The following is a 26,770-nucleotide window of genomic DNA, read 5'->3' as shown; positions in this document are numbered from 1 at the left end:
GGCAACCCATCGAGTGACGTAGGGATTTATGCTCAGCTTAGTAAGTTTATCTATGATTCCAGAGTGGGGGATGGTGTCGAAGGCCTTCACATGGTCCAGATAGGCTGTGTGGACCGCCTTACTCTCGTCCACAGCTCCGGAGACTGATATGAAGAAGTCAGTCAGGTTCAGGAGACAAGATCAGCCCTACACGAACCCAAACTGGGTGGGGTCCAGTGTTTGAATGTTGCCAATGTCTTTGTTTATAAGTTCCATGATAATGTGTTCCATGCCCTTGCAGATCAGGCTCATCAGACTAATGGGACAGTAGTTCCCAGGATCCAAGGTGGATCCCCCCTTGTGGAGTGGGATAACTGTAGCTGTACGCCACTCAGTGGGCATGAAACCTGAGGTGAGGCTATGATTAAACATGACACTTAGGTGAGGTGCCAGTTCATTTTGTAGTTCATGTAGTATACAGCCTGGGATGTCATCTGGTCCCACGGATGCTGTATTCTTAGTTTTGGAGAGTGCAGTTTCTACCTGTGTGGCTGTAATTACTGGAATTTGGCAATCTTTTGGTATTGAGATGGGCCCTTTAGGGGGTGAGAGGGGGGTGAAGTTGGCACTAAATCGATCTGCCAGGATATTGACAATATTCTTGGGATCAGTATATTTAATGCCATTCTGTTGTAGCTCAGAGCAGATCTAAGCATTGCCATTTAGATTCTTGACATAACTATAGAATGCCATGTGGTTGTCTTTGGAATCTTTGGCAATTTTATTTTCATAACTAGCTTTGGAGGATTTCATGAGGGATTTAATCTTCTTACTGAGGCTGGTAAGGGAGTTATTTGCATCCAGGGATTTTCCTCTTTGCTGTAACAGTTTCTTCCTTCTGCTGTATAGTTTGTTTATGGCAAGGGACCACTAGATTGGCTTCCTTTTTTTGGAGGAGAGCATCTTGGTTCTATTTGGGATGGCACGATTCATGCATGAGTGGATGTGCTCATACAGTGCCTTAGTGTAGGATTCAGCAGTCGAACTTTCAGCTCCCATCTGCATGGGTGCCATGAAGTTGGTCACTTCTGACTTAAGTAGCATAAAGTTGGCTTTGGAGAAGTTTTTTACGGAGGTTTCCTTACTGGGGGGTGGGGGTGGGATGTGCATGTCAAGGGTGATTTGCTTATGGTCAGACCTGACCAATGAGGGGGTGACCACTGGTATGGAGCATCTATCTCCCATGTTGGTAATGACCAGGTCTAGGATATTGGAGCCCCTGGTGGGACAATGGATTAGCTGATCTAGGGCATTGGAATTTATGAATTCCAAGAACAGTTGGGAAAAGGTGTTGGTACCTGAGTAGTTTTCCCAGTTAATGGCAGGGTAGTTGAAATCACTCAGTATTAGGGTGTTTGATTGTATCTTAATATTTTCCAATATGTTTAGAAAGGTGTAGTGGGAATCTTGGGGCATGGTGGGGGATCTGTAGCAAGCTACAATTTGAATTGCAGTCTTACCTAGTGTTAGTTGCACCTGGATAATTTCTGATGCATTGTGTTGGGCAACTAGCCTGGAGGTGTGAATATCCTTGGTGAATATGGACACTCCTCTACCTTTAGTGTTTCAGTCTTGGTTTGGTGGCCGAAAAGTCTGGTAAGAGTTGTAGCCTGGTATTGCAAGGGTGCTCTCTGGAGTCTTGAACCAGGTCTCAGTTACTGCACAGATATCGATGTTCTCCATTTTTAGGAGTGCCTCGAGAGAGTGCATTTTAAGGTTTAGACTTCTAGCATTGAGTAGCATTACCTTTAGAGTTTGCATGCTTGTATTTGTTATGGTGGTGATTTTGTCCTTTGAACCTTGCCTAAAAAGGCACTGTAGGGGTGGCAAGAGCTGTAGCTAGTAACCTGAATCCCAGGAGTGACAGGTGCAGACCATCTCTGGCAAAGCATTGTGGTTTGTCGATCATGTCTTCCCAGGCAGACAGATACTGGATCATCTTTGAATGACACCAGAAGCTTACCCAATTGTTGAAGTCAATCATTTTGTCCTTATACTGTGGTATCATTTGGGCGGAGGCAGGATGCTACTCAGGGCTAGGGTCATACCTGCCTGAGCCACATGATCCGAGAGCTCTTCCATGTCTCTTTTCATGTAGTCCAGGGAGGTATGTCTGAAGTCATTCACTCCAACATGGACAATGACAGAGTCATATTTGTACTTGTTGTGGAGTGACTTGAGTGCATGTGTTATGTGGCGGATCCTGGCACCCAACAGGCAGCTGACTGTAAGTTTCTCCTTGCTCAGCCTTTTGAGTGGGACGTCAGTGTATCTAACTATAGAGTCACCTATGACTAGAGTGTTGGGTACGTTGTCTTGCCATAGGGACTGCTGTTGGGGGCACACTAGTGTTGTGAGCCATGTGTCACTTTGGGTGTGACTGGTGTTTGCATTTCAGCTTCGGAGGTCCTTGTTGCTTGGGCAAGTTAATGTTAAAGGCCTCCATATATGTGGGTTTAGTGTTGCTATGTGTGGGTGTTGATGGTGTGGATTTTGAAGGGCTATGTGTTGCTTGAGGTGCAGTGCAGGTGTTAACTTTCTCCTCTTTACTGTCTAGCACAATCTTACCTGGAGAGAGCTTTGCTTCCAGTTTGGCTATGTAAGTGCATCTCTCACATGTTGTAGTGTTGGGTGGTAGGAGGAGAGGGTTGTCAGTGTAAATGAGGCAGTTGCTGCATTGCCCCTGGATGGCCAGATCCACCAGGTGGACAGGAGAAATCACCGGAAGCTGACCCTTCGACATGCCTGTTTAGGTGCTTTTTTTGTAAAGTACAAGAGCTGTTTTCCCTTACCTTTGCAAGGTACTTTGCAATTATAGGCTGTTTAGTGCCTACAATTAATTTCTCCTTATTAACAAGGAGAGTTGAGTGCTTGTATCAGTTTAAGGCTTCCTAGTGCTTTCCAGCAGGTTCTAGAGCAAGTGCTAGTCACAGGGGTTCAGATTTTAGTGTAACTATTGAGAAACCAGCTCGTTCTAAGGGATTTGAAGAGCAGACTTTCTGGCACCTACAATAGTTTAACCATAGCCCCGCGGTGCTGCACAATCCGAAAAATGCACAAACACACACGGTTTTACGTCAGAAAGTAGAAAGGGATAGAAATCAGCCCAAAATGGCTAATAAAATTACAATTTCAGAGCTGGAAACCACTCCTCTGGTGTTAGATAGGCAGTACAATGCTCACCACTCCCACTGGTAAGCAGTAGCACTTCCCTCTACCACAGCAAGGTCTGGATAGCTCTGAACACAGATAATAAAGTCCTGAAACCAGCAAAGCCTGAGATCTGGACTATACTAGCTAGGAAAGGTTGGAAATGAGCAAACAAGATAGTATATATATATATATATATATATATATATATATTTGGTTAAAACAGGCTAAACAATGCAATAATACAGTAAATAAACACAGAAAAGGCTAAGGAACTTGAGTGTGTAGCCCTAAACAGTAATTGCAATTAAAACTCTATAAAATTAGCAATTTAAAACTTTTTGAATGAAGCAAGGCAAGTGCTCAACTGAAAAATGATTTAAGAGGCAGTAATACAGTAGAATAAGTAAAAGTCTATATATACAGAAAAGCAGCTAAAACACACTAAAACAATTCAGATGCAGTGCATCCTAGAGCACTTGAATTGTAGCAATATTAAGGCAAATAAAGTTTTAATAAATGCACTAAAATATACTCTATATTTCCAAAATGTTTGAGAACCATAGTCAGAACACAAGGATATTCAGGCAATTTAAGCTAGTAGCCTACACTCTTTTAGACAGTAAACACTACAGAAATGTTTACCACAGCAGTGAGCCACAAAAATGAAAGTTTTTAAACAGATAAAGGAGCAAGGATACTCTACAGAATGCTTTTAAATGCAAACAAGCCAGTTATATAATACACTCCTTGGCAGGAAATCAGAACAAACAAGTAAGTGCTTAACAAGTACAGAAAATACCTTTCACACAGTGAAACAATTACATTTTTATTTTTTTTTAATCTTAGTGGGCAAGTGCACTTTAAACCTAGATAATATTCTAATCATGAGACTACCAAGTGGGATACTTAAACCTGTGACATCTTGCAAAAACAGTTCTGATTAAGTCCTGATTTTTTGGATAAAAGTGCTAAATTTTGTTTTTTTTAGTATACCATCATATAAAATGTTTGAGAGTTGGGTCATGTGGCTTGTGGCACTGGTGCATTTCATTTTTAAAAATAAAAAAAAAAATCTAACATCTGTTATACAGTTTAAATTGTGTGCCACAAGTAATATCTGTGTAACTGTTTTTTTTTTTCCACTGTTACTAAGTGAATGTCACGGCCTGTAGCGGTGTACTAGATACCAGCAGAGCTGTATACCATGCACGAGCCTGCTAGAGGGGTTGCCTTGCTACTGCCATTGGCTGTCCACTGTCATTATCATCACTAGTGGAAGGAATGACAAAGGGAGATACACTGCCACCATCAGTGCTTGGCTGTGCCAGTTGAACACCAGACTGAGGCATGGTGAAGTTGTGTAGAATGCAGCAGGCATAAAAATCCTGCATGTAGTAGCAGGTCCATACTGAAGTGCATCCCCCCAAACTTCCAGGCAATAGAAATAGGATTTGATCAGGCCAAACACTCACTCAGTGTCTGGGAGAGGGTGGTGTTGAAGCACTTCTCACCAGCTCTCTGTGGAGTTATAGACTGGTGTCATTAGCCAAGGTTCAAATGGGTCTGCATCACCTGCAAAACAAAATGTGGAGGGAGGCGTAACTAAGAAGGGGGCATTCAATACTACCTATTCCATTCTACAGATAATGAAATGGCAAAGGTTAGGAACAGTAAAATGCCTTGTACTTGCATATCTGTGTGACCACAAGGAATCTTACCATGTAGAAAGAGGTAATAGTGAGCTTTTGTGCCAAATATGGAAATCATGGGTACTGCCAAGATGCTGGGCTGACACAGTGCTGATGCACCTCCTTGCATCATGCTCTACCTGGTGATGGAATGGTAGCCCTTTGTGCTCCACCCTTGGTTCAGATGGGGCCCTACTGGTAACATGGGTACAATTAATCACAACTGAACATCTCAGGAAAGCATGCCATACTGTATAAAACATGATGTATGGTACTGGCTGCATCCTGAGTTGATTTCGGGAAATAGATGTACTAATCCATATGTGCCAAGAGTATGTCAAGGAATCCTCAAGACAAAAGCCTGTGAGACAAATAATATATCCTCAGTTTGTCACTGGAATGTCCACATGGCAGGTATTGTAAGGGCTGTACAAACCTTGGTATCTATGGCTTTAGGAAGATCACATGTCCACCAGTCTCCATCTGTAGGCCATAGAAACTCACTAAAGCCTACACAGTGTCCCTGACTACTTTAAATCTGTCCCAAATTTCCTGATCAGCAAAGTTCATTTGGGTCAGCTTTTGCCTATATCATCATCTTCTTGGCCAGGCCAATGGGTGCTGCTAAATGCACCTGGTTTTGACACAACTGATACAAGCACCTAAGAACTGAAAACAGTAAGGCTAGCAGCAAACTTAAGCATCTCAGTTTTTATAAGCCTTCTGTGCATAGTACAAATCTGCATTAAAAAGTGACTATGAACTGCACAGAGATGGGAAGAGTTCCTAATCTGCATAAGATAGTCAAAGATACTCCACACATTCCTCATTTATATCTCATTTATACTTTCATAGGCGTATCACTTTCTCAGACTGCTTAACATCAATGCACCTAAGCACTGCTCGTGTTTCTGATTAATGCCTTAGCTGCACTTAGGCACAGCCAGCAAAAATTCATGCTATGCTAAGCACAATGTCTATGAATACCTTCCTTAGTGTAATTTTGTTTCTTCCACTTTGCCCTTTTATTAATGATTTATTCTTTTACTTAAGAAATCCAGCCATTACACCATAAGACGTTATAGGTGTTAAGAAGTATATATTAAAAAAACAATATTGTCAGTCATCTGAACCAAGATACATATGCTGGACAGAAGAAAATTCAATGCTCTCATGTAATATAACTTGCCAGGTGAGTATGTTTGGTAATAAAGTATTGCAAACACTAGGGAAAGGGAGCCAGTGAATCATTTGTGAACCATTTGGGCTAATACACAAAGTAAAAACCAAGAGGGTTGGTATAATGGTTAAGGTGTTTATCTTGCAGATATAAAGTACAGGGTTTGGTTTTTGCCTTTGAAATCTGGCAGATGGTGCAGAGTTTTAAGGGTGTGAGCTGTAGTTTCTGTGGTATAGGGTTTGATTCTCTCACCCCTCCTTTGCCTACTGTGTGATTTTCAGCAAGTCACTTAAACAGACACTGCTTTGGGGCAACTGGGAATTTGGGCTAGGTTCCTCAGTGGCTTCCTGGATTGCAAGCCTAGTAACTACCTATGAACCTATAATGATGAAGTAATTGGTTTAAGATCAAGAGGGGAGAGTTTGGCATAATGGTTAATGCCTTTACCAAACAGGTACAAGTCACAAGGTTTGATTCTGAAGTTTGACTACTGAGTAGGCTTGTAGTAATCTGCAGACTTATAGCCTAATATTTACCGGGTCTATATCACTTCGTCAGAACGGCAGAAGTTCGAACACCATATGTTCGAACTTCTAACCTCGAAGTGCAAAACCAAACCATCGAAGGCTTAGAACAGTAATTTTTTTCCCAGGGAAAAAAAATCGCTGTTCCAAGAAACACACATACAACACAAGCACACCAAAAAACAGCAATCCACACACATACACTTAAAATCCTACATCTAACCGTACACTAAACTGAACACACTACTATCTATCCACTTACCTTAACCCAAACCCTAACCCTAAGGTCCGTCACAAACGCACATTCACCTGACCCGCGCCCTAGACCTAACACACCTATCCCACCCTAACCCTAAAGTCTGTCACTATCGCACACCCACCTCACCCACACCCTAACCTTAACTTGCCTAACCCGCGCCCTAACCCTAACATCCACACAATCGCACACTTCCCGTAACTTTCCACCACAGTGCTGAAAATCGTGAAGCCACAGAAACAGCCCACCAAATTCTTTCCTTGGGAAAGAATTTGGTGTTCTGCTGCTTTGTGATAATCAGTTTTTGAACTTCTCAGTTTGAACATATGGTGTTCGAATTGCTGAAGTTTCGACGAACTGATAGGAACCCATATTTATCTATGAACCTAAATCTTGGACATAATGCACTAGCAGGTAGAAAAAGGTGATTTGTATAATAAATGACAAAACTTAAAGTGAATGGGTACTTCATAAGGGCTGACTCTCCATTTCAGAAAAATATTTATGCAGATGAAAACTAAGCGTTAACTGAAATTATAATAATTAAGAGTCTGTGACGTAACTCTTCCAGGAGGTGCTTTATGGAGTTATATTAATATGTCTGCAGGATACTTTCGGTTTTCACTGCAGACATAGTTGTCTCCAGGGCTGAAGAGTAGTAGTTGATGGAGTTTATATGGCACACTCTGTGATACCATTCAATCGAGTTTGCATTGTAACTTTCCTTCAGATGCAATTACCTCAGAGTCTGTCAAACAAAGAAGGGGTGCAAGGAGCCTCCTCTACAAATAGAAAACACATTTTTCCGAAATTGTATTTGCACATTAGCTCAAAGACAGGCAGGCTGTACTAAAGTACTCTGCAGCCAAATACACTGTATCCTTTCCTAGGCTTTAAAGGTGTACCACTGAATGTGACATTTCCATTACTTAAGTGTGTACCACTGAATGTGACATTTCCATTACTTAAGTGTGTACCACTTTACCACATTTGTGCAGTGTTACTGCTCTGGATTTCCAATCTATGTGTGTACACAGTAGAAATAAGCATAGACAAGACCACTAGTAGTAAAAACAGCACAGCGTACATTTAGAAAACACAGCAGAAACTTGCATCTAATACATTAGTTGCAGTTGTAGGTAACTTACCATTGCAGAGTTTTTCATTATACATTTCACATTTTGTATTATCACATTCACAGAACTTCCCATATATCCGTTGACCAGGAATGTTACTGCTGAAACAGTTGCAGACTCCACATTCACATTCTCCAAGCCCAGAACAAACAGATGAGCTGTTGTCCTTCCTACATGATGCTTTCAACTCCTCTGTGGTCTTCTCTCCCAGATTGCATGTGCAGTTTTTTCCAGTAAATCCTTCTTTGCAGCTAGAGCATAGAATAGGATGAAAATTTCAGAATGACAAAATTAGACACTTAAAGTCACAACACTTAAAGCACTCCCCAAAAGCAACACCAAACACTACACAGGCACCTACACTCAGTGAAACCCCAACAGCAAACCCCATAAGGCAAGCAAATATATTACTCAGGATTCTTGTCATGTGGTATTCGATTGTATGACACACACACCCCACTCACTAGACTGAACAAGGAGAAGACATTGGTTAGTTGCTTATATGGAGCCAAGATCTGCCAAATTATGCACATTCTCGTCACTTCACCACAGGTACAGGTATGATTCTGTCATAGTTCATGTGGGCGTTAATGACCTGAGATGTACTTCCCTGGACTATATGAAGAGACACATTATTGATCTCTTATTATACGTCTCAGGCAGGTATGTGCCTTGAATTGAGCAGCATTCTACCTTCACCAAGGATGATGCCAGTGTACAAATGAAAGATGATTGGCTTCAATAGTTGGCTTAGTTTCTGGTGTCTTACCAGGGGGTTCAGTATTTGTCAGTATAGCAGTACATGGTTAATAAACCATGTTGCTTTGCAAAGGATGGTCTGTGCCTGTCTCCTCTAGGCTTCCGGATATTGGCTAAAACTTTAACCATCTCTTAAAGTGTTTTTTTAGGCAGTGCCAAACTTACAAACCTACTGACATAGCAAATAAAACCCAAAGAAACCTAAAGGTGTTACTGCTCAGTGCTAGAATCCTAAACATAAAGTCCACACCATAGAAGCTCTTCCCACTCTGGAGAACATAGACATCTGTGTCATTACCAAGACATGTATTACATCCACAGAAAGTACTCTGGCAGTGCAAGTCTTCAGTGCTTTCCGCAAATTTAGACCATCAGCTTTACAGACAGGACAAAAGGTGGAGGAGTCTCAATCTGTATTAGCAACAAGTATAACTCTAAGTTGGTTAAACAGGACAAGGCCCTGAAATGTATCCATGTGCAAATCACCATAGACAAACTCCCATACCATGTCCTTGCATACTATACATAAGTCACCCACTATGTTCCTAGAATCCCATAGCTTGTACCTAGATCTACTGGAGACACTCACAATTAAACCAAATACCCTATTCATGCGATACTTTAATTGCCTCCTATAGACCAGGAGACGTACACTGCCTCAAACTCAGTAGCACAATAATTCCTGGACTTTATTAATGCAAATACATTTGACCATATAGTGAGCACACCAATCAGAAGTTCAAACATACTGAATATGGTACTCGCCAATATGGAAGAGCAATGTAAGCCCCCACCCAAGTGTCACGTCCCCACTGGTGAGACCAGACCACAAAGCTCTCTCCTTTGAAATAAAAAACAATTCTGTAACCCCAGCAAACCCTGCAACAGTTAGGAACTATTCCAAGGCAAACTACATCCTACTAAGTGATAGTTTGTCAAAAGTCAATGCCCCTCCCATCCCTGAGTTCACAGCAACCTATGTGGAATTGTCACAAAGATCAAGTACAACCATGTTAATGACTCTGTAGAGGCTGCTGTACCTAACAGAAGTAAGTTCAAAAGAAACTCTAAAAAGAAACCACACTGGTGGAATCCTAACCTTAATAGGGTATATAACAAAAGTCATGGCTAAAATCAGAAAGATCAAATTCTATAATGATAGGAGCTCTCAAATTAGACTAAACAGGAAACTAAGAGGAATAATTAAGTCCAACAAGGCCAATTACAAGGTCAAGATAGTCTCACAGACTAAAAACAACTACAAGGCCTTCTACAGCTATGTCCAAAACCTCAAAGGCAACACACAGCAGTGTGCTGAACCATACCTCTCAACCGTACTGAATTCCTCGGAATTTACCAGTTTTGAGGTTCACATAACGTAGGACCATGAATTTCTGAGTGGCCCCTTTAATTCCCCATTTCTCAAATTATTTTATTTTTAGTTTTAAAGAATGGATGACGTCATCATGTCATTGCCAGCATATCCCGCAGCTTTCATGCATGGACTGTATTGCGTGTCGAAAATGCAGAAGAGCAAATACATAACCAAATTCCAAGGTTCACCCAAAGGAGGTGGTAAGGAAGAAATGAAAAGGCTTGACTTCCTGTGCTTTTTCCATTAACAAACATGATGATCTAAATAAAAACAATTAGCCTCCACAGCACACAGTCAAATTTAACTTTAGGTGTTCTAACACTGGCTGTCTGTGGCTGCTAGAGACACACTCTGAATTTTATATTTTAAAGCAAATTACTAAGTTAATCAATTTATTTATATCATCACTACTATTAATCACACTGCAAATCAAATCTCCATCACAGACTTGTATCACAACAAAGATCCACTGTAATTTCTTGCCCATCCAAGCAGTTAGGTACATAAAAGGAGATAAAATTCATGTGTGTTCAATCCAACCACTCTGTCTACTTTCCTAACCATTCTTTTCCCAGTCACACAAACATAACAAGATTTCCTACTTTCCACAGCAACCCTTCAAATACTCAAGTCAAATTGTATGGACCAACCAAAACGGTGTAATACATTGTGTACAGATATGGATTCTTTATTACACCACAAACAATGACCTATTTGTTATTTATGTAATCAATATAGAGCCAATGTTTTGCAACTTAAAGGACTTGGTGCTACGAATAAAGACTATCACATACAAAATACAATCATTTTTCTGTATCATGTATTGGGCTACCACTGATGATCATAAGCTTTTCCATCTTACGCACAAGTTGCACTTAATAAAAATCAGTAAAAGACATAGTCAGCCATGCAGCTGTATCTCACATTCCATTCAGCTTCTCAGATGATGTATACAAAAGGGCATTTACTTTAAATGTTGTACAGATAGCATTCACCAACCATTTTCTAAAAGAATAATCAAAGCCTCAACCTGCAGCGGTTGCCCTGTCAAACTGAAAGCTAAATATCTGCCCCCAAACAAGAACAGGAAACATTCCCATGGCAACTAGGAGGTGCAATGCTTAGTGTACCAATTAAAACATAAAACAGGGCAGATCTATGAAAATCAATTTTTCATTGGCAAAAACTATGTCTTTCTGTGCCTTTGTATTTTTCTTCCTTTTTTTATCCTTACTAAAAACATTCTGACTCATTTGGCAGGTTACATTAGACCGCAATAGTTTCTTTGTTTTCAAGTAGAATGACAATGTGTTAAGTTTATAGAAAAGTGTCAGCACTGATGCTAGATGCATATTTATGTGTGTTTACTCACATATATATCTACATTAGGGTTTGTGTGTATATAAATATATATATAATATGGGTAGGTATATATTATATCTATTTATGCATATATGTATATACATATGGGAGAACTTAATAATATCAAATAAGTAACACCTTCAAAAGACTAAAAGATAAACACAAAAAGATCGTTGGTACAGAAAATTGACCGTATTTAAAATCAAGAGTTAGTTGCCATTATCGACGTTCATAGCAATGTTACATATGCAAGGTACACTCTTATGAAATAGTACCAGCTATAGGTTAACTCATATACCCCCCAATGTCACCATCTGACTCACTAGACAATGTGACTATAATGTTTCTAGCCAATTCAAGTTTGAACAACTACCACTTCACTGCTACAAGGATAAGACAATTATATTATTAATTAGAAAGACTTTCAGTGATATTGCATACAGAAATGCACAGCTTTTTCGGAGTCATAACTTCAAGTGCATATGCAAAATAAATCAGGCCCACATCTAGACGATAATGAAGTGTTTAAAGTCATGCATTAAGATGATAATGAAGTGTTTAAAACGGTATACATTCAAAAGTTCGCCGGCCACATCTGCAACGCTGCTTCCACGAATTGCGAACCGTGAAAGTCGAAAACTGCAAAAAAAAAGTCGCATTACAAAACCTCGCCCCCTTTTTGACCCATGGTAGCACTCATTTCAGCGGTGGACTGATCCGGGAATGTCGAATTCGACATATTTACATTTAGGTTAGTCGATGTGATGGAATTCAGCAAAACGCAAAAAATGGACATTCGGAAGTGTCTGTTTGCACATGTGAATGTATACAGTTTAAAACCATGACTTAAATGTTAAAAATATAATGTATCCCAAACAGTATGTTAATGACTCTACTACTCCCAGCACTCTGAATAAAACCACTCTGGTACAGTTTTGAGAGGTTAGCACATTATTTTGGCATATGAACGGTTTGGTTTTAGACTCCCTCCATTCAGACAGCAATTCAGTGATGTGACCCCTTTATGACTAGGAAGTGTAGAACTCTATACAGTGAATACACTGCAGACTGTGTGTTGTGCCAGACTGTGCTGCCTGCCTATGTTATGGAAAAAAACATTCTTGGCCAGACATAACACTACTGGCTGCAAAGTAGAGCTGAATAAACACATGCCTAGTCTCTGCAGCACAGCTTCAAAAATAAATCATCTTGCAGCAACCAGTATTTGGGAATTTCAAAGTAACACGCAAAGTAGAGTACAGACTTTAGGGTGTTCCTTTTGTCCTTTTTCTAGCACTGCATAAAGCAAAAGATTTCAGTTATCAGCCAAAGCACATTCCTTCCTGAGGCCAAACGTTGTCAATAGCATGCAAAATATGGGGGGAGCAGGAGGTAGAAAGTATTTTGCAGCTGGAGGGCTGTATATTGAGATATTCTTTACAAGAACATTTTATTAATGTTAACTGGTATGAAATTAAGTCATTGTCATTCAGAAAATGGGACGATTATCCTGTGAAGGCGGAGCTTTTTCAATGACAGAAGTATGTAAGATGGGACCGAACCTCTGTTCAGCTCTTTTTGGTAAGGCAGTGATGTTCTAGGCTTAAATAACTGTTTCTCCGCTACTATTCATTGGCCTTAGATTTATGTTTTACTTTCTCTAAACTTAAAACAGTTTGAAGACGTGTTCTTTGTTAAATTTTTGCTTGCGAGACATGTTGCAATTGCATACACGCCAAACTGGTGATCAGTGGTGCCACCTTCAGCGGAGGGACATACCGAATTTGCTGGCTGACAAATTCAGCACAATCTTCACCCCACTCTCCCTCCCATCCCATGAAATACCTACTAACATAATGCCCCCAACTATTAAAACGAGGTCTGGCCCTGGAAGCACTTTCTGAGACCAAAAACACAGTTTAAGTGCACCCTGACAGTATCCTAGAATGCATCCTAAATAGCTTTAAATATGACCTGCCTGGACCACTTGAGAATGGAGGACTGAAATGGTTATCCTACTTCATATGGGCAGACCATCAACTGACCCTGGAAAATACAGACCCATTAGTCTGATTAGTCTAATATGCAAAGTCATTGAATTAATTATTATGGAAATGATCAACAAAGAGATGTGCAACCTTCAGACACCGGACCCAACTTAGTTTGGCTTTGTCAAGGGAAGGTCATGCATATTAAACCTGGTGGACTTCTTTCAGGAGGTCACCAAAACAATGGATGAGGGGGGAAAAGGTGCATAACACCTACCTGGACCTGGCTAAGTTGTTCAGTTCAATACCCCATTCAGGTATAGTTGACAAAGTCACTGAACTAAGCATAAACCCATACATAACTTGCTGGATTGCCACCTGGCTCACAGACAAGACCCAGGAAGTCAGGATTGGTGAGATCACCTGCACTAATATACTGGTCACCAGGAGAGTACCGCAGAGCTCCATGCTGGGACCGCTCCTATTTGGCATCTACTTCTCAGAGGTAAAGGCTAATGTCAAGGGCATTTGGTTGACCAGATTCTCAGATGACTGTGAATTGGGAGCTATCATAGAATCTCCCATGTCACAAACATCTTACAGGAGGGTCTAACACAGACAAATGACTGGTGCCAAAGTCACAGAATAAAACTCATGCCAAAAATGCATTATACTGCCTTTTGAGAAAACTGCCATCCAGGCTAATTACTCCATCTGTAAGACACCCTCAAGAGTTGACCCATTAGTCAGGGGTGTGGGAAGATATGTAGACAGTAATCTGACTTTTGGCTAACATGTGGCCAAGGTAGTAAGAAAATCATTCTACATCAACCAACTTATAAGTAAGAGCATGGCATCCAGGCCTAAAGAAATCGGTGCACCACTTTATTCAGACCTTATCAGACTGATCATAGTATAATGCCGCCTTCGTCATGTACCTGACCAATCATATGCAACAGTTGGAATGCAGACAGTCTATGCCTGTCATACAAGGCATTCTCAGACTTTTTATACATCCACAAAATGAACAGCATTGGAACAACTAGATCCAAAGATTTACATTTTTGCTTGTGACATAAATAAGACTTGTTGGCAAGACAGATATTTGTCTCAGAGGATCCCAGTGCTTTGAAACAGGCTCCCCATTCATCTGAAGCAGAGTCCATCTCTAACCTTATTTAAATGTAACCTTGATCAGTGGTTGGGAAATCAGAAATTTACCCCAGGTCTCGGCTCCTTCTCTGTGATAAATAGTGGCAGATAATAATGCTCAAGCTAACATACTCTCCCCACTTAACCTCTAGAAATATCCTAACTGACATACCCCCTTCCAATAATTGCCCATGATACATAGGGACACAAATGGGTTGGGCTACACGGCTAGGCTTATAAAGGCCCTGTTGGTTGTTAGCCTAGTATATACCTATAAACCTATGACTTTTTTCACATTTTATGACACTTTTCAACTAGCCTCTTCAGCTTATATCCTCATTTTGCGACTCCACAGTCTTCTTCAAGGGCATGAGGTGGGAGAGGTTAGTAGATCACAATAGGATATTTCATTTTTTCCACCTACCAACTTCCTACCCCAAGCCGAGTATTCAGTGGTACCACTAACCTACTGACCCACACTATCCCAAAAGCCTTACTCCTGCCTGCCCCCGGAGTTACAGATATACAGTCTTGCTGTGGCACTTTTAACACCAAGGTGACAAGTGCACTGGGCCTAGGGAGTCCCCTTCCCAAATGATAGAAAGATACTCACTTCCTCCTTTTCTCAGCTAAGCCTCTTGCATGCAGGGCAGTATTCAGTCACCACAAAAGGGGAGTGCAAATGTCATGCCCTAGACCAGTTAAGCTGGCTAACAGAATCTGACATTTAAAATATTTTTCGAAGAGGAGTGGAAGTCAAGATTTTGCTTTAATTCTGAAAGTTATGAAGTGAACCACATATGATTAGTAACAGAAAATTAGACGACAGAGAAGGGTGTAAGTAACTTTGCTGGTACTAAAGCAGATCATCAACACATTTTCTTAGAAATATACATTACATTTGGATTATGGTAGGAGATAAGGACTGCCTGACCCACGTAATGTGCCTGTTTCCCTACCTGTCAGAGCTAGTACTCCACCTAGTCAGCCATAGGTTATTTGTTTTTGCTCTTTTTTCCCATGCAGTGCTGAATTCCTGTATTGTTTTTCCTCCTAGACTATTACCATTTTGGAAGGGATGTACCATTCATCCATTCACTGAGCTGCTCATTTTGTAACTTTCAGTTGTGTCCTCTTGTTTTTATACAGTTTTGATTTGTGGTACCCACTCGGACACACGAATTCCAGTAAGATGCTGTCTCTCATGGCCTCCTCCACATTCATTGTGCAATACTATACATGTGACACTAATCTAATCAGTCCTAATGTCACTTTTCTACAGAATGTGCACTAGTTTTGCTGCCTTCTCTGAATTACCAATATTCTGTCCATGTCTTTTTATTAATGTTGTCTCTAGAATGAAATAAAACATACTATATGAGATTACACTGACTATCTGTACTAAGGAATACATTTTATTTTTCACTACCTGATGCCTCCTGTTACACATCCGAATATTTAATTTGCTTTTCTCACTGCCCTTCCTACTGGGATACTACAGGTCCTCTGGAGTAGGTGGGGCCTTGATGGCAGTGTGTGGGCAAGTCTTGGCTCCCAGGACCTCAGAAAAAATGGGCTTTGTTATAAAAAGCTTACATAGTGCTGGTTCTCTCATTTGCATTCTTGGGCCCATAGATATGCTCCACCACATGCTGTAGCATAATTTAAAGAACTGTTTTAGGATTTGTATGGCTGATGTTGGTGCTATTCCAAATGTGTCCCTCATAGAGCACTGAAAAGTACCTGTACCTAAGATGGTAAAAACTAGACATAAATTAATATCCACAGGAATGGGCATGTAATGCACCCCCCCAATTCCACATGTGAATGACACTTTTCAAACAATTACCTTCTGGTTTCCTAGCAAAACTCCACTCATGTAAACCATGAATGAATCTCAGTGTTCAAAACAGGTATATGCTGTGGTGAACATACCCATTTTATATATGTTTCTGAACTGGTACACCATTTTGGGTGTCATTGGTATGCTTCATGTGTCTTATCTGCATGGTATCATTATTTCCACGTTGTTATGCAGTCATTAGCATATGTTGCATACCATGCTGTTTTGACCTTTGAATCACCCATACCATGTAAGCTGCCATTGCCGGAGCTATTTTGTGCTGCATAATGTAACTGTGATCTTTGAATACCAGCCTAGTTCTTTTTCCTTATTTTGCTGCTACTGCCCCCTTCCACCTGTGTAGCTCTTTCCAAACAAAGTCTTTGCTTCCCAGATGCATTATTTTCTATTTCTGCATGTAATGTAAAGTGCCATGTTTTAGACCATTTGTTCAGTTAGTCAAATGCCTCTTCTTCCTTTCCATACCGCCTTGTGTATTAGCCTTTTCACATAACTGTACCATTAGCAAACATTCAAGACTTTTCTTGACATGCCATCTACAGGATCACTTATCAAGTTCCTGAAAGACACCACTTTAAGTACTAACACCTCTTAAAGCACACTGGCCCATCCTTTCTTCTAACTTGGTTTCTTTTACTGTGGCATTCTGTGTCCTGTATCCTAACCATTGTTGTATCCAAGCAAACAGCTTTGAGCCCATTAGAAATCTAATTTGTTCAGTAACAAATTATGTGGATCTATGTCACATGCCTTAATAAAGCTGACACTTTTGTTTGTTTATCTGATCTTTATATAGATGCAACCACAATAATCCATATTACCATCCATACTATGAACATCTTCCAGTACAGGGAAGCCAGGACTGACCTCTGGATCCAATCCAGGGGGTAGTTTTCACTGAAAAGCACCTGGTGACTGGGTGACCTAGGTAGCCCAGTTAGGCTCAGAAAAAAAGCTGCTTGGAACTGTTATATGAGCTCACCACCTCAAAATGGAAGATGAAGGTTCAGTGCAATACCAAACATCTGGTAGGCAGGAATTGGACAGAATAAGATGTACTACATCCTGGTACTGAAAAATGACTTCTGGGACTTGGGATGTCACCTCACTGATGGGGCAGGAGCCACAGCTTGTGTGGCAGGCTGAAGAGTAACAGCTAGGTATAGTTGGTCTTACCTCTTTACGCAGCATTAGTTTTGGAACCAGACTTCTCAGTAGGGATTGGCCTGTCTTTTACTCTTGAGCTACCCTTCCTGAGAGGAACGAGGCAGGTGGAGTGATACAACCACCTAGCTGAGTGTTGTATATTTGGATTTTGTGTCAGTGGATGACAGGACTGGTTCAATATAACTGCAAGTTGCAGAAAGGAAAACTCTGATGGTTGGCTGTACATATGCAACTAACAGCTATTCAGATTATTCAGCCTTTTTGGAGACTGTAGCTACAGTTTTATAGATCATCACCTTCTGACTCTGTAGCCCCCCTGGGAGACTTTAATAATCAAATGGTAATGATGAAGATACCTGCAGTGGTGTTACAGGTAAGAATGGTTTACTTGATTTAAATTCAAGTAATGAATTGTTATTGGGCTTCTCTGCTAACCATAGACTGTCTGTAAAAAACATGTTCAAAAACAAGGTTGTTAATAAGTGTTCTTGGTACCAAAGCAACTTAGGAAAAAGGTTAATGATAGGCTAGTATGCTATTTAGCCTGAGGCTGCATATTCTGGACACTTGGGTCAAGAGAAGTGTTAGTTGTCAGCTAACAACTACTCAGTGGTTGGATGGATCAAGCAGAAACTGTGTCAGCTGGACTGCTACAGAAGGGCCTATATGTGTAGTGCAGGTGTCCCAGGAACATCTCTTTGATCCTTCTGTGCAGGATGAGATCAACTTCCATATCGAGAACAGCTTCTCTCATATCCTGGTGGAGACTGTGGATATGAAGTCTGAATGGACCCTGTTCAAGAACTCAGCAGTAAAAATATCTGTGAACAAGGATCTGTGATATTAAAGGTAGTCAGGGCTTGTTATGGTAATAGTCCTAGGACCTGCTGATGGACATCAGGGGTGAGTAGTTCAACAAGTTAAAGAAAGAAGTCTTCCATACAAAGTTAGCTGGGGGCATTTCCAGATTTGACTGACAGGCACTGACAGGCTAGGAAAGCAACAACTGTGGTAGTCACTAAGGCAAAGGCTTGGATGCAGAAGGAGTTTGTAAGGGCATGTCAAATGACTTTCAGATGGTCTGAAAGAGGTTCTGTCAAACCAAATACTGACTCATGATGGGTGGGCAGGACACTGTCCAGGCCATTTTCTACAAGGGTGGAGAAATGCTGACCCCAACTGGAAATGTTGTTGGGGGATTTATGGGACATTTTGAGGAGTTCCTGAATCTAGTGGACATGACCACCTTTGTAGAAACTGTAACAGAAGCCGCTGGTGAGACTGGATCCATTTCTGTACATGAGGTCTCTGTAGTGATTAAATACTTCACAATGGAAGGGTTGCAGGCAGGAGTGTAGCCAAAAAATTCCATTTTATAATCATATACTCTTTTTTTTTTTTTTTAACTGCCTCCCAACCCACCTGGCATTTAAAACAATTGGCACATCTTTGAAAATGTTGCCCCCAGCAATTGCAAAATGTACACATCATTTTTACTGTTTCTGTCTTAAACTATTTAAGATACTTTTTTATATTAGCAATCCTCTCTTTAAGCAAATTATCTACCTGTTGTTAGAGGTATTGCCTCAGAAAAATGCAGACATAATATAGTGTTAAAAAGGTACATTGTTTCTGACAGCTGCAAAAAATGTACTTTAGAGTACGAAGAGCTTAGCTACACCCTTGGTTACAGGAGTAGGTGAAATTGGCAAGAAATGCTGAAGATACTCGAAGTGGATGCTGTGGTTAATGGGTCTTTTCAATGTTGTGTTGAAGATGGGGGTCACTACAGACTGGTAAGCTGGGGTGGTGGACTCCATCTTCAAAACATGGGGCAGGAAGGTATGCACTAACTACAGATAGCTCACATTTCTCCAAATCCCTGGAGAAACTCCATGTTAAAGTTGTAAAAAACAGGCTACATTCCATATTTGAGTCTGATTAAGGAGCAGCAAAGTGGTTTCCATCCTGGCAGAGAAACAGTGGATGGATTCTTTGCCCATGCAATGTTACTGAGGAGTCACAGGAATCTGCCAATCATGTGTGTGCTCTGAAGACTTAGAAAAGGGAAATGACTGACTGTTGTGGAATGTCTTGTAGGAGATGTTGCAACGGAATGGGGTTCCAGGGCTGATATGTGTCATTTGCTCCCTTTATTTAGAGAGAAGGAGTTGTGTCCATAGCCTCAGTGTTAAATCAGATATGTTCAATGTGGGGTTAGGAATCCACTAAGGACATTCCTTGTCTCCTCCTGTTCATGATTTTTATAGACGAGATATAAAGATGCAGCTGAGGTTTCTGAAAATGTCCAGTATAGGGACATAAGGTTACACACTTATTGTCTGCAGATGCTGCCCTCTTGGCATGAAAAGACTTTGATCTCCAGAGTGCACTTCAGTGGTTCACTGCAGAATGTGAAGTGGCTGAGATGAGAATCATCACATCACATCAGAATCAGAGATCATGGTTCTGGAAAAGAATGAATTGTTTTCTGAAGGTGATGGTAGTTACCGCAGTATGAGGAGCTTCAGTATCTTAAGATCATCTGTAAAAGTGAAGGTAGAGAGAAGTGGGAAACAGAGCAGCAGTATTGTAGGTGTTGTAGTGGACTGTGCTGTTGGAACAAGAGAAGAATCCTAGACGAAGTTGTTAGTCTTCCAGTCAGTCTAGCTCACCATCCTTGCCTACAGTCATGGAGTATGAGTGCTGACTGACAGAATGACATCATTTTATTTATTTATTTATTTATTTAACATTTGTTGACCGAGAAAGTCTGACTAGGACAGAGCCTATTTTCAGTGGAGGCCCGGGGAAAAATGCTCCACATGCGTATCTTTGGATTGGATCTGCCTTCATTTTATTTTATTTTTTATTTATTTTACATTTGTTGACCTGGATGCAAAATGCAGAAATGTGCTTTCTTCATAGGGCTGCAGGCCTCCCCCTCCAGGACAGTGTTAGAGCTCAGCAGTCTGTGAGGATCTTGGAATAGAGTCACTGCTCCACAGGAGTGAAAGTAGCCAGTTAAGATGATTTGGGCATCTAATGAGGGTGCCCAGTGGATGCGTCCTGCAGGAGGTGTATCTGGCACAGTCCACTGGAAGGAGGCCCCAGAGGCAGACCCAGGACATGAAAGAGATTATATTTCTCAACTGGTCTTAGAACAGATGAGCATCACCAGGGAGAGCTGGAGATTGTTGCTGAAGAATAGGGAAATCTGGTCTGTCCTGCTTGGTTTAATATAACTGTGATGTCCTTGTGCTGGGCCAGTAATTAAGGAGCCTGAATCCTCACCACTGACACTGGAGAGGGATGGACACTTGGAATACAAATGGATACACTCAGTATTTCCAGATGTACACCTCTGTGTATCAAGCACAATTTCTCTTAAGAGCACACAGGGAACACACTCAGTCCAGGGTCTGGATCTCTCGGTCTCTCTCCAGGTCCTCATGTCCCTGTCCTAAGCAGCTGACACACACACTCTTTGAGAATTTATTTTCACTGACACACACACACACACACACACACACACACACACACACCTACCTACCTCTGGGAAAGGCTGACACAGATTACCTGACTGGCTGGGGCAAATCGACACCATAAAACTCCACTGCCAATCATGAAGGGACAGGTGATCCACTGTGGCGACCCCTAACCGGGAAAAAGCTGAAAGAAGAAGAGGAATAGAAGAACATGAAAATACTAAATATATATTTAAGTAAACACCAGAGTTTTAGTCACAGTGAATATTAAAAATAACACTGATGGAAAGATTCATTGAGTTATAGAAAAATTACTAATCTCGCTATATTTTCCTGATTAATCTAAGGAGGATTACTGTTCCCTAGTTAATTTACTTACTGAATAAAGCTAGGCAAGATAATTTGGGTGAGTGGTCCTTGTTGTTAGATCCAAGACGGAATACAGAATGCTGAGAGCAAATTCCTACTAATATCTAAATATTATTTTTGGCGTACAGAATGAAATCACACACATCTGGTCATCTGATTCTGTTTCCCATGCTATCACCAACACTAGAAGCTGAAAGGATCTTAGCACCTATGTGTTACCATACACACAGACAGAGCTTTGTTTAGATCATAGTTATGATTTGTTTTTCACTGAATATTAACTCAACTGAAGTTGTGGCTGTCTTTCTACAGAGTACTTTTTAGAATTTCTGTGTAGCCATTGATAGCAGTAGGGGTAGTTTCAGCTCATCACTGACATTCTTGCCTTATATAAGTGGTACATTTTGAGTTATCTCTGCTTAATATCAGAGCTTTGGCTGGCTAACATCTACGTGAAATCAGCTGGACGTATAAGTGAATTTAATTACACTTTTATCTGCTCTTTTGCATACAGTACTGTATTTTCATTTATTTATTTGTGTTTTTCACTGAATATTAACTCAACTGAAGTTGTGGCTGTCTCTCTACAGAGTACTTTTTGGAATTTCTGTGTAGCCATTGATAGCAGTGGGGGTAGTTTCAGCTCATCACTGACATTCTTGCCTTATATAAGTGGTACATTTTGAGTTATCTCTGCTTAATATCAGAGCTTTGGCTGGCTAACATCTCCCTGAAATCAGCTGGACGTATAAGTGAATTTAAATACACTTTTATCTGCTCTTTTGCATATAGTACTGTATTTAATTTATTTGTGTTTTTCACTGAATATTAACTCAGCTGAAGTTCTGGCTGTCTCTCTACAGTTAGTTCCCCACCTACCCTCCCTGTTCTTGTTTTGGTGTTAATGTTGGTGGCTTTGAAACTGACCACCCCTTTTATAGATTTGTATTTGGATACTCCTTCTGGACCCATCTCATTTGCTCACTCAACTGAGTGCAGTGAGATCATATTCTGATTTCAGGCACTCTTACTGTGTACAAAGAGAGCATTTGGGAAGGACAACTCCTGTAGCATCTTAATCCTGCTCTGTTCCCTCCCTCAAAAAAAAAAAAAATATATATATATATATATATATATATATTTTTTTTTTTTATTCAGCTGCTCTTACTGTAACTGTCTTAGTTGCTCTTCTGCGTGCTGTTATCTGCTCAGTCACTCTTACTCTGCAGTTATTACTATTTGTTAGTAGCCTTCTAATTTACTGCCTTCTGCACTTGTGTTTTAGTAATTTGTTAATTTAAGTGCATTTATTTGAACTGTATTTGCCGTAGTGTTGCTACACTCACAGGTGTGCTGGCCTGCACTACAATTTGAATTGTATTTACTGCTGTTTTAGTTGCTTTTCTGTAAAAAAAAAAAAAAATTTCTAAGCTTGTTTCCTGCCTTTCCTGTAACTAGTCAAGTCCAGATACAGACTTGCTGTATCCAGGACTATTGGTAAGCTTCTGAGCCCCCCCAAGCTTTTCTGTGTCAGAGGGAAGTCTTCTAGCTTATCAGTGGGAGTGGTAAGCACTAGGTAGCCTATCTACCATGGGAAGAGTGGGTTTTGGCCTTGAAATTGTAGTTCATTGGCTGTTTGGGCAGTTTTTCCATCTCTTTCTACTTTCTGGTTAAAAGCCCGTTTTGCGTTTGGTCCCTGCCTTTCCTATAACTAGGGTAGTCCAGGTACAGATTTGCTGTATCCAGGACTGTTGGCAAGCTTCTGAGCCTGCCCCCCCCAAGCCCTTCTGTGTTGGAGAGAAACCTTCTAGCTTATCAGTGGGAGTGGTAAGCACTAGGTATCTTCTCTACCACAGGAGTAGTAGTTTGTGGCCCATAAATTATAGTTTATTGGCCGTTTGAGAAGCTTTTCCATCTCTTTCAACCTTCTGATTTAAAGGTCTGTGTTTACGGTTGTTTCCTGCCTTTCCTGTTACTAGTCTAGTCTAGGTACAGATTTGCTGTATCCAGGACTCTTTGTAAGCTTCTGAGCCCCCCAAGCCTTTCCGTGTTGGAGGGAAGCCTTCTAGCTTATCAGTGGGAATAGTAAGCATCAGGTAGCCTATCTACCACAAGTGGAGTGGTCCCTGGCCCAGAAATTGTAGCCATTGGCTGTTTGAGCAGTTTTTTTCATCTCTTTCAACTTTCTGGTTTGAAAGCCGCACTTGTGCCTGTTACCTGCCTTTCCTCTAACTAGCCTAGTCCAGTTACAGAGTTGCTGTATCCAGGATTGTTAGTAAGCTTCTGAGCCCCCCAAGCCTTTCTGTGTTGGAGGGAAGCCTTCTAGCTTATCAGTGGGAGTGGTAAGCACTAAGTAGCCTATCCTCCACGGGAAGAGTGAGTTTTGGCTCAGAAATTGTAGTTTATTTGGCCGTTTGGGCAGTTTTCCATCTCTTTCAATTTTGTACTTGTTCTCCGCCTTTCCTGTAACTAGTCCAGTCCAGGTACAAATTTGCTGTATCCAGGACTCTTTGTAAGCTTCTGAGCTCCCCAAGCCTTTCTGTGTTGGAGGGAAGCCTTCTAGCTTATCAGTGGGAGTGGTAAGCATTAGGTAGCCTATCTACCACAGGAGGAGTGGTTCCTGGCCCAGAAATTGTAGCTACTGGCCGTTTGGGCAGTTTTTTTTTCCATCTCATTCAACGTTCTGGTTTAGAAGCTGCACTTGCGCTTGTTTCCCACATTTCCTGTAACTAGCCTAGTCCAGATACAGAGTTGCTGTATCCAGGTCTGTTGGTAAGCTTCTGAGCCCCGCAAGCCTTTCAGTGTTGGAAGAAAGCCTTCTAGCTTATCAGTGGGAGTGGTAAGCACTAGGTAGCCTGTCTACCACAAGAGGAGAGGTTCTTGGCCCAGAAATTGTATTTTATTGACCATTTGGACAGTTTGTCCGTCTCTTTCAACTTTCTGGTTTAAAAGACCACATCTGCACTTGTTTCCCATCTTTCCTGTAACTAACCTACTGGGTAGCACTAGAAAGCCTTAAACTGATACAAGCCTTCTAGCTTAGAAGACAGACTTTGGAGTGATTAAGTATCAGTTTTCTGTACTTTCTTGCTGTACTTAACTGTTTTCCACCTGAACGCAGATTTTCCAGCGTTTATTGTGATTTAAAAGCTTGTTTTTTTCACATATTGTACTTATTTGACTGCCTGCACTTTTAAAAAGTTGTTTTTGTTTAATTTGTTTAACTGTTGTAGGCTACACACTAAAGTGTGATAGCCTTTTCTGATCATTTGTAGTCGTTTAAAGCTGTTTTAAGTGTATTTTTTACTGTTGTTGCCTTATCTTTTCAAAAAAACAAAACAAAAAAAAAATTCCTTGTTTCCCGCCTTTCTAAGCTAGTATAGTCCAGTTTTCAGGCTAGTGCTTAATTCAGGACTGTGATACTACTTTGAGTTGCCCATACCTTACTTGGATAGACGGAAGTTTCTCTGTTCACCTGTGAGAGAGGGGAGCATTGAGCAAACCTAGCTGTCCCTGGAGGAGTGGTTCCAGCCCAGAAGTTAGTAGTTTATTGGCCATGTTGGGTTAATTTCTATCTCTTTCATTTCCCTACTATAAAAACCGCTTTTGCATGGTTTTGTGCACCGGGCAGTGCCAGTTAGCTACAGTTGAAATATTGCCAGCTCCACTAAGTCTCCTCTTCAGTTTTTCCCTTGAAACTAGTCTAACTCTCAACCTAAGCACTCAAAAAGCATCTTACAGCCCAGCACTTGCTCAGACCTAATAGCAAGCACTAATATACCCTGACACTGATTGCCCAGCAGGGCAAGGCTCTTTATTCACCCCTCACCAACCAAGTGACTAAGCAGCTCACCCTACTATTCAGGCATGACCAAAGGGCAACTTCAGGTGCACTCTCCAGTTCACCTGGTGAATCTGGGTATCCTGAGGCAATGTTACAAGTACCTCATGTACACAGACAACCCTCTCCTCCTACCACAAAACACTAACATATGCGAGAGATGCAATTATACAGCCAAACTGGAAGCTAAGCTGTCTCCACCCAAGACTGGAACAGACAGTCAAGAGGAGAAGGTTAACACTTGCACCACACCTCCAGCCACATACAGACCTACTAAAACAGCACTGGCAAAAAAATACAGATAAATACACAAAATCATACTTGGAGGCTCTAAATAAAAACCTGCAAAAGCATCAGAGACCTTCAAAGCAGACACCCAAACAACCTGCACTTCCCGTCACAAACCAGACAACACATAAAACACAAAATCAGTGTGCCGCACAATCACAGCCCTTAAGGCGAAATAACATATCTAACACACTAGTAATAGATGAGTCTATAGTCAGACACACTGACATCCCACTCACTAGGCTGGACAAGCAGAAGGTTACTGTTTGCTGCCTGTTGGGAGCCAGAATCCGCCACATAAAACAAGCACTCAGGTCAGTCCAGAACAAGTACAAATATGACTCTGTCATTGTTCATGTTGGTGTGAATGACCTGAGACATACCTCCCTGAACTACATGAAAAGAGACATGGAAGAGCTCTCTGGTCATGCAGCCCAGGCTGGTATGACCCTACTCACCAAGAATGATACCTCAGTATAATGAAAAAAATGATCAATTTCAACAATTTGCTAAGCTTCTGGTGTCATTCAAAGGGGATCCAGTGTCTGTCAGCCTGGGACGACATGCTTGACAAGCCATGTTGCTTTGCAAGAGACGGCTTGCACCTGTCACCTCAAGGCTTTCGAATACTGGCCAAGGCTCTTGCTGCCCCCATAGTACCTTTTTTAGGCAAGGCTCAAAAGTCAAACCCACCTCCATAAACAGCACAATTAACAAAAAACTGAGGGTTATGCTACTCAACGCCAGGAGTTTAAATCTCAAAATGCACACGCTCGAAGCACTCCTCAGTATGGAGAACGTTGACATCTGTGCAGTAACTGAAACCTGGTTCAAGGCTCCAGAGAGCACCCCAGCACTACCAGGCTACAACTCATACCACATGTTTCAGCCACAGAACATGGACCGAAACACAAAAGGAGGGTGTGTATCCATATTCATCAGGGATGCCTACACCTCCAGGTTAGTGGCGCAGCATGATACCTCTGAGATCATCTATGTGCAACTAACATTGGGCAAATCTGCAATGCAAATTGTGGCCTGCTACAGATCACCCTCAATGACCCAGGACCACTACTCCACCTTTTTGGAGACAGTGAAAAACATGAAGGTCCTACCGAGCACCCTGATATTGGGCGATTTC

General features: G+C 41.2%; 1 protein-coding gene across 1 annotated transcript in view; it reads right to left on the bottom strand.

The window, feature by feature from the left end:
- The window catches only part of LOC122792954 (integrin beta-2-like), a 1,413,174-nt gene that overhangs the window by 315,538 nt on the left and 1,070,866 nt on the right, over window positions 1-26,770 (bottom strand). The window contains exon 12 of the mRNA XM_044060545.1: window positions 7,989-8,227. Within this exon, the coding sequence (XP_043916480.1) occupies window positions 7,989-8,227 (239 nt within the window). The remainder of the gene's footprint in view (window positions 1-7,988; window positions 8,228-26,770) is intronic.

Source organism: Protopterus annectens, chromosome 2.part0, assembly GCF_019279795.1.
Source record: "Protopterus annectens isolate FY-2018-M chromosome 2.part0, PAN1.0, whole genome shotgun sequence".
Classification (NCBI taxonomy): Eukaryota; Metazoa; Chordata; order Ceratodontiformes; family Protopteridae; genus Protopterus; species Protopterus annectens.
Note: the sequence above shows the minus strand (reverse complement) of the source record. Positions and strands in the feature narration are given on the sequence as shown.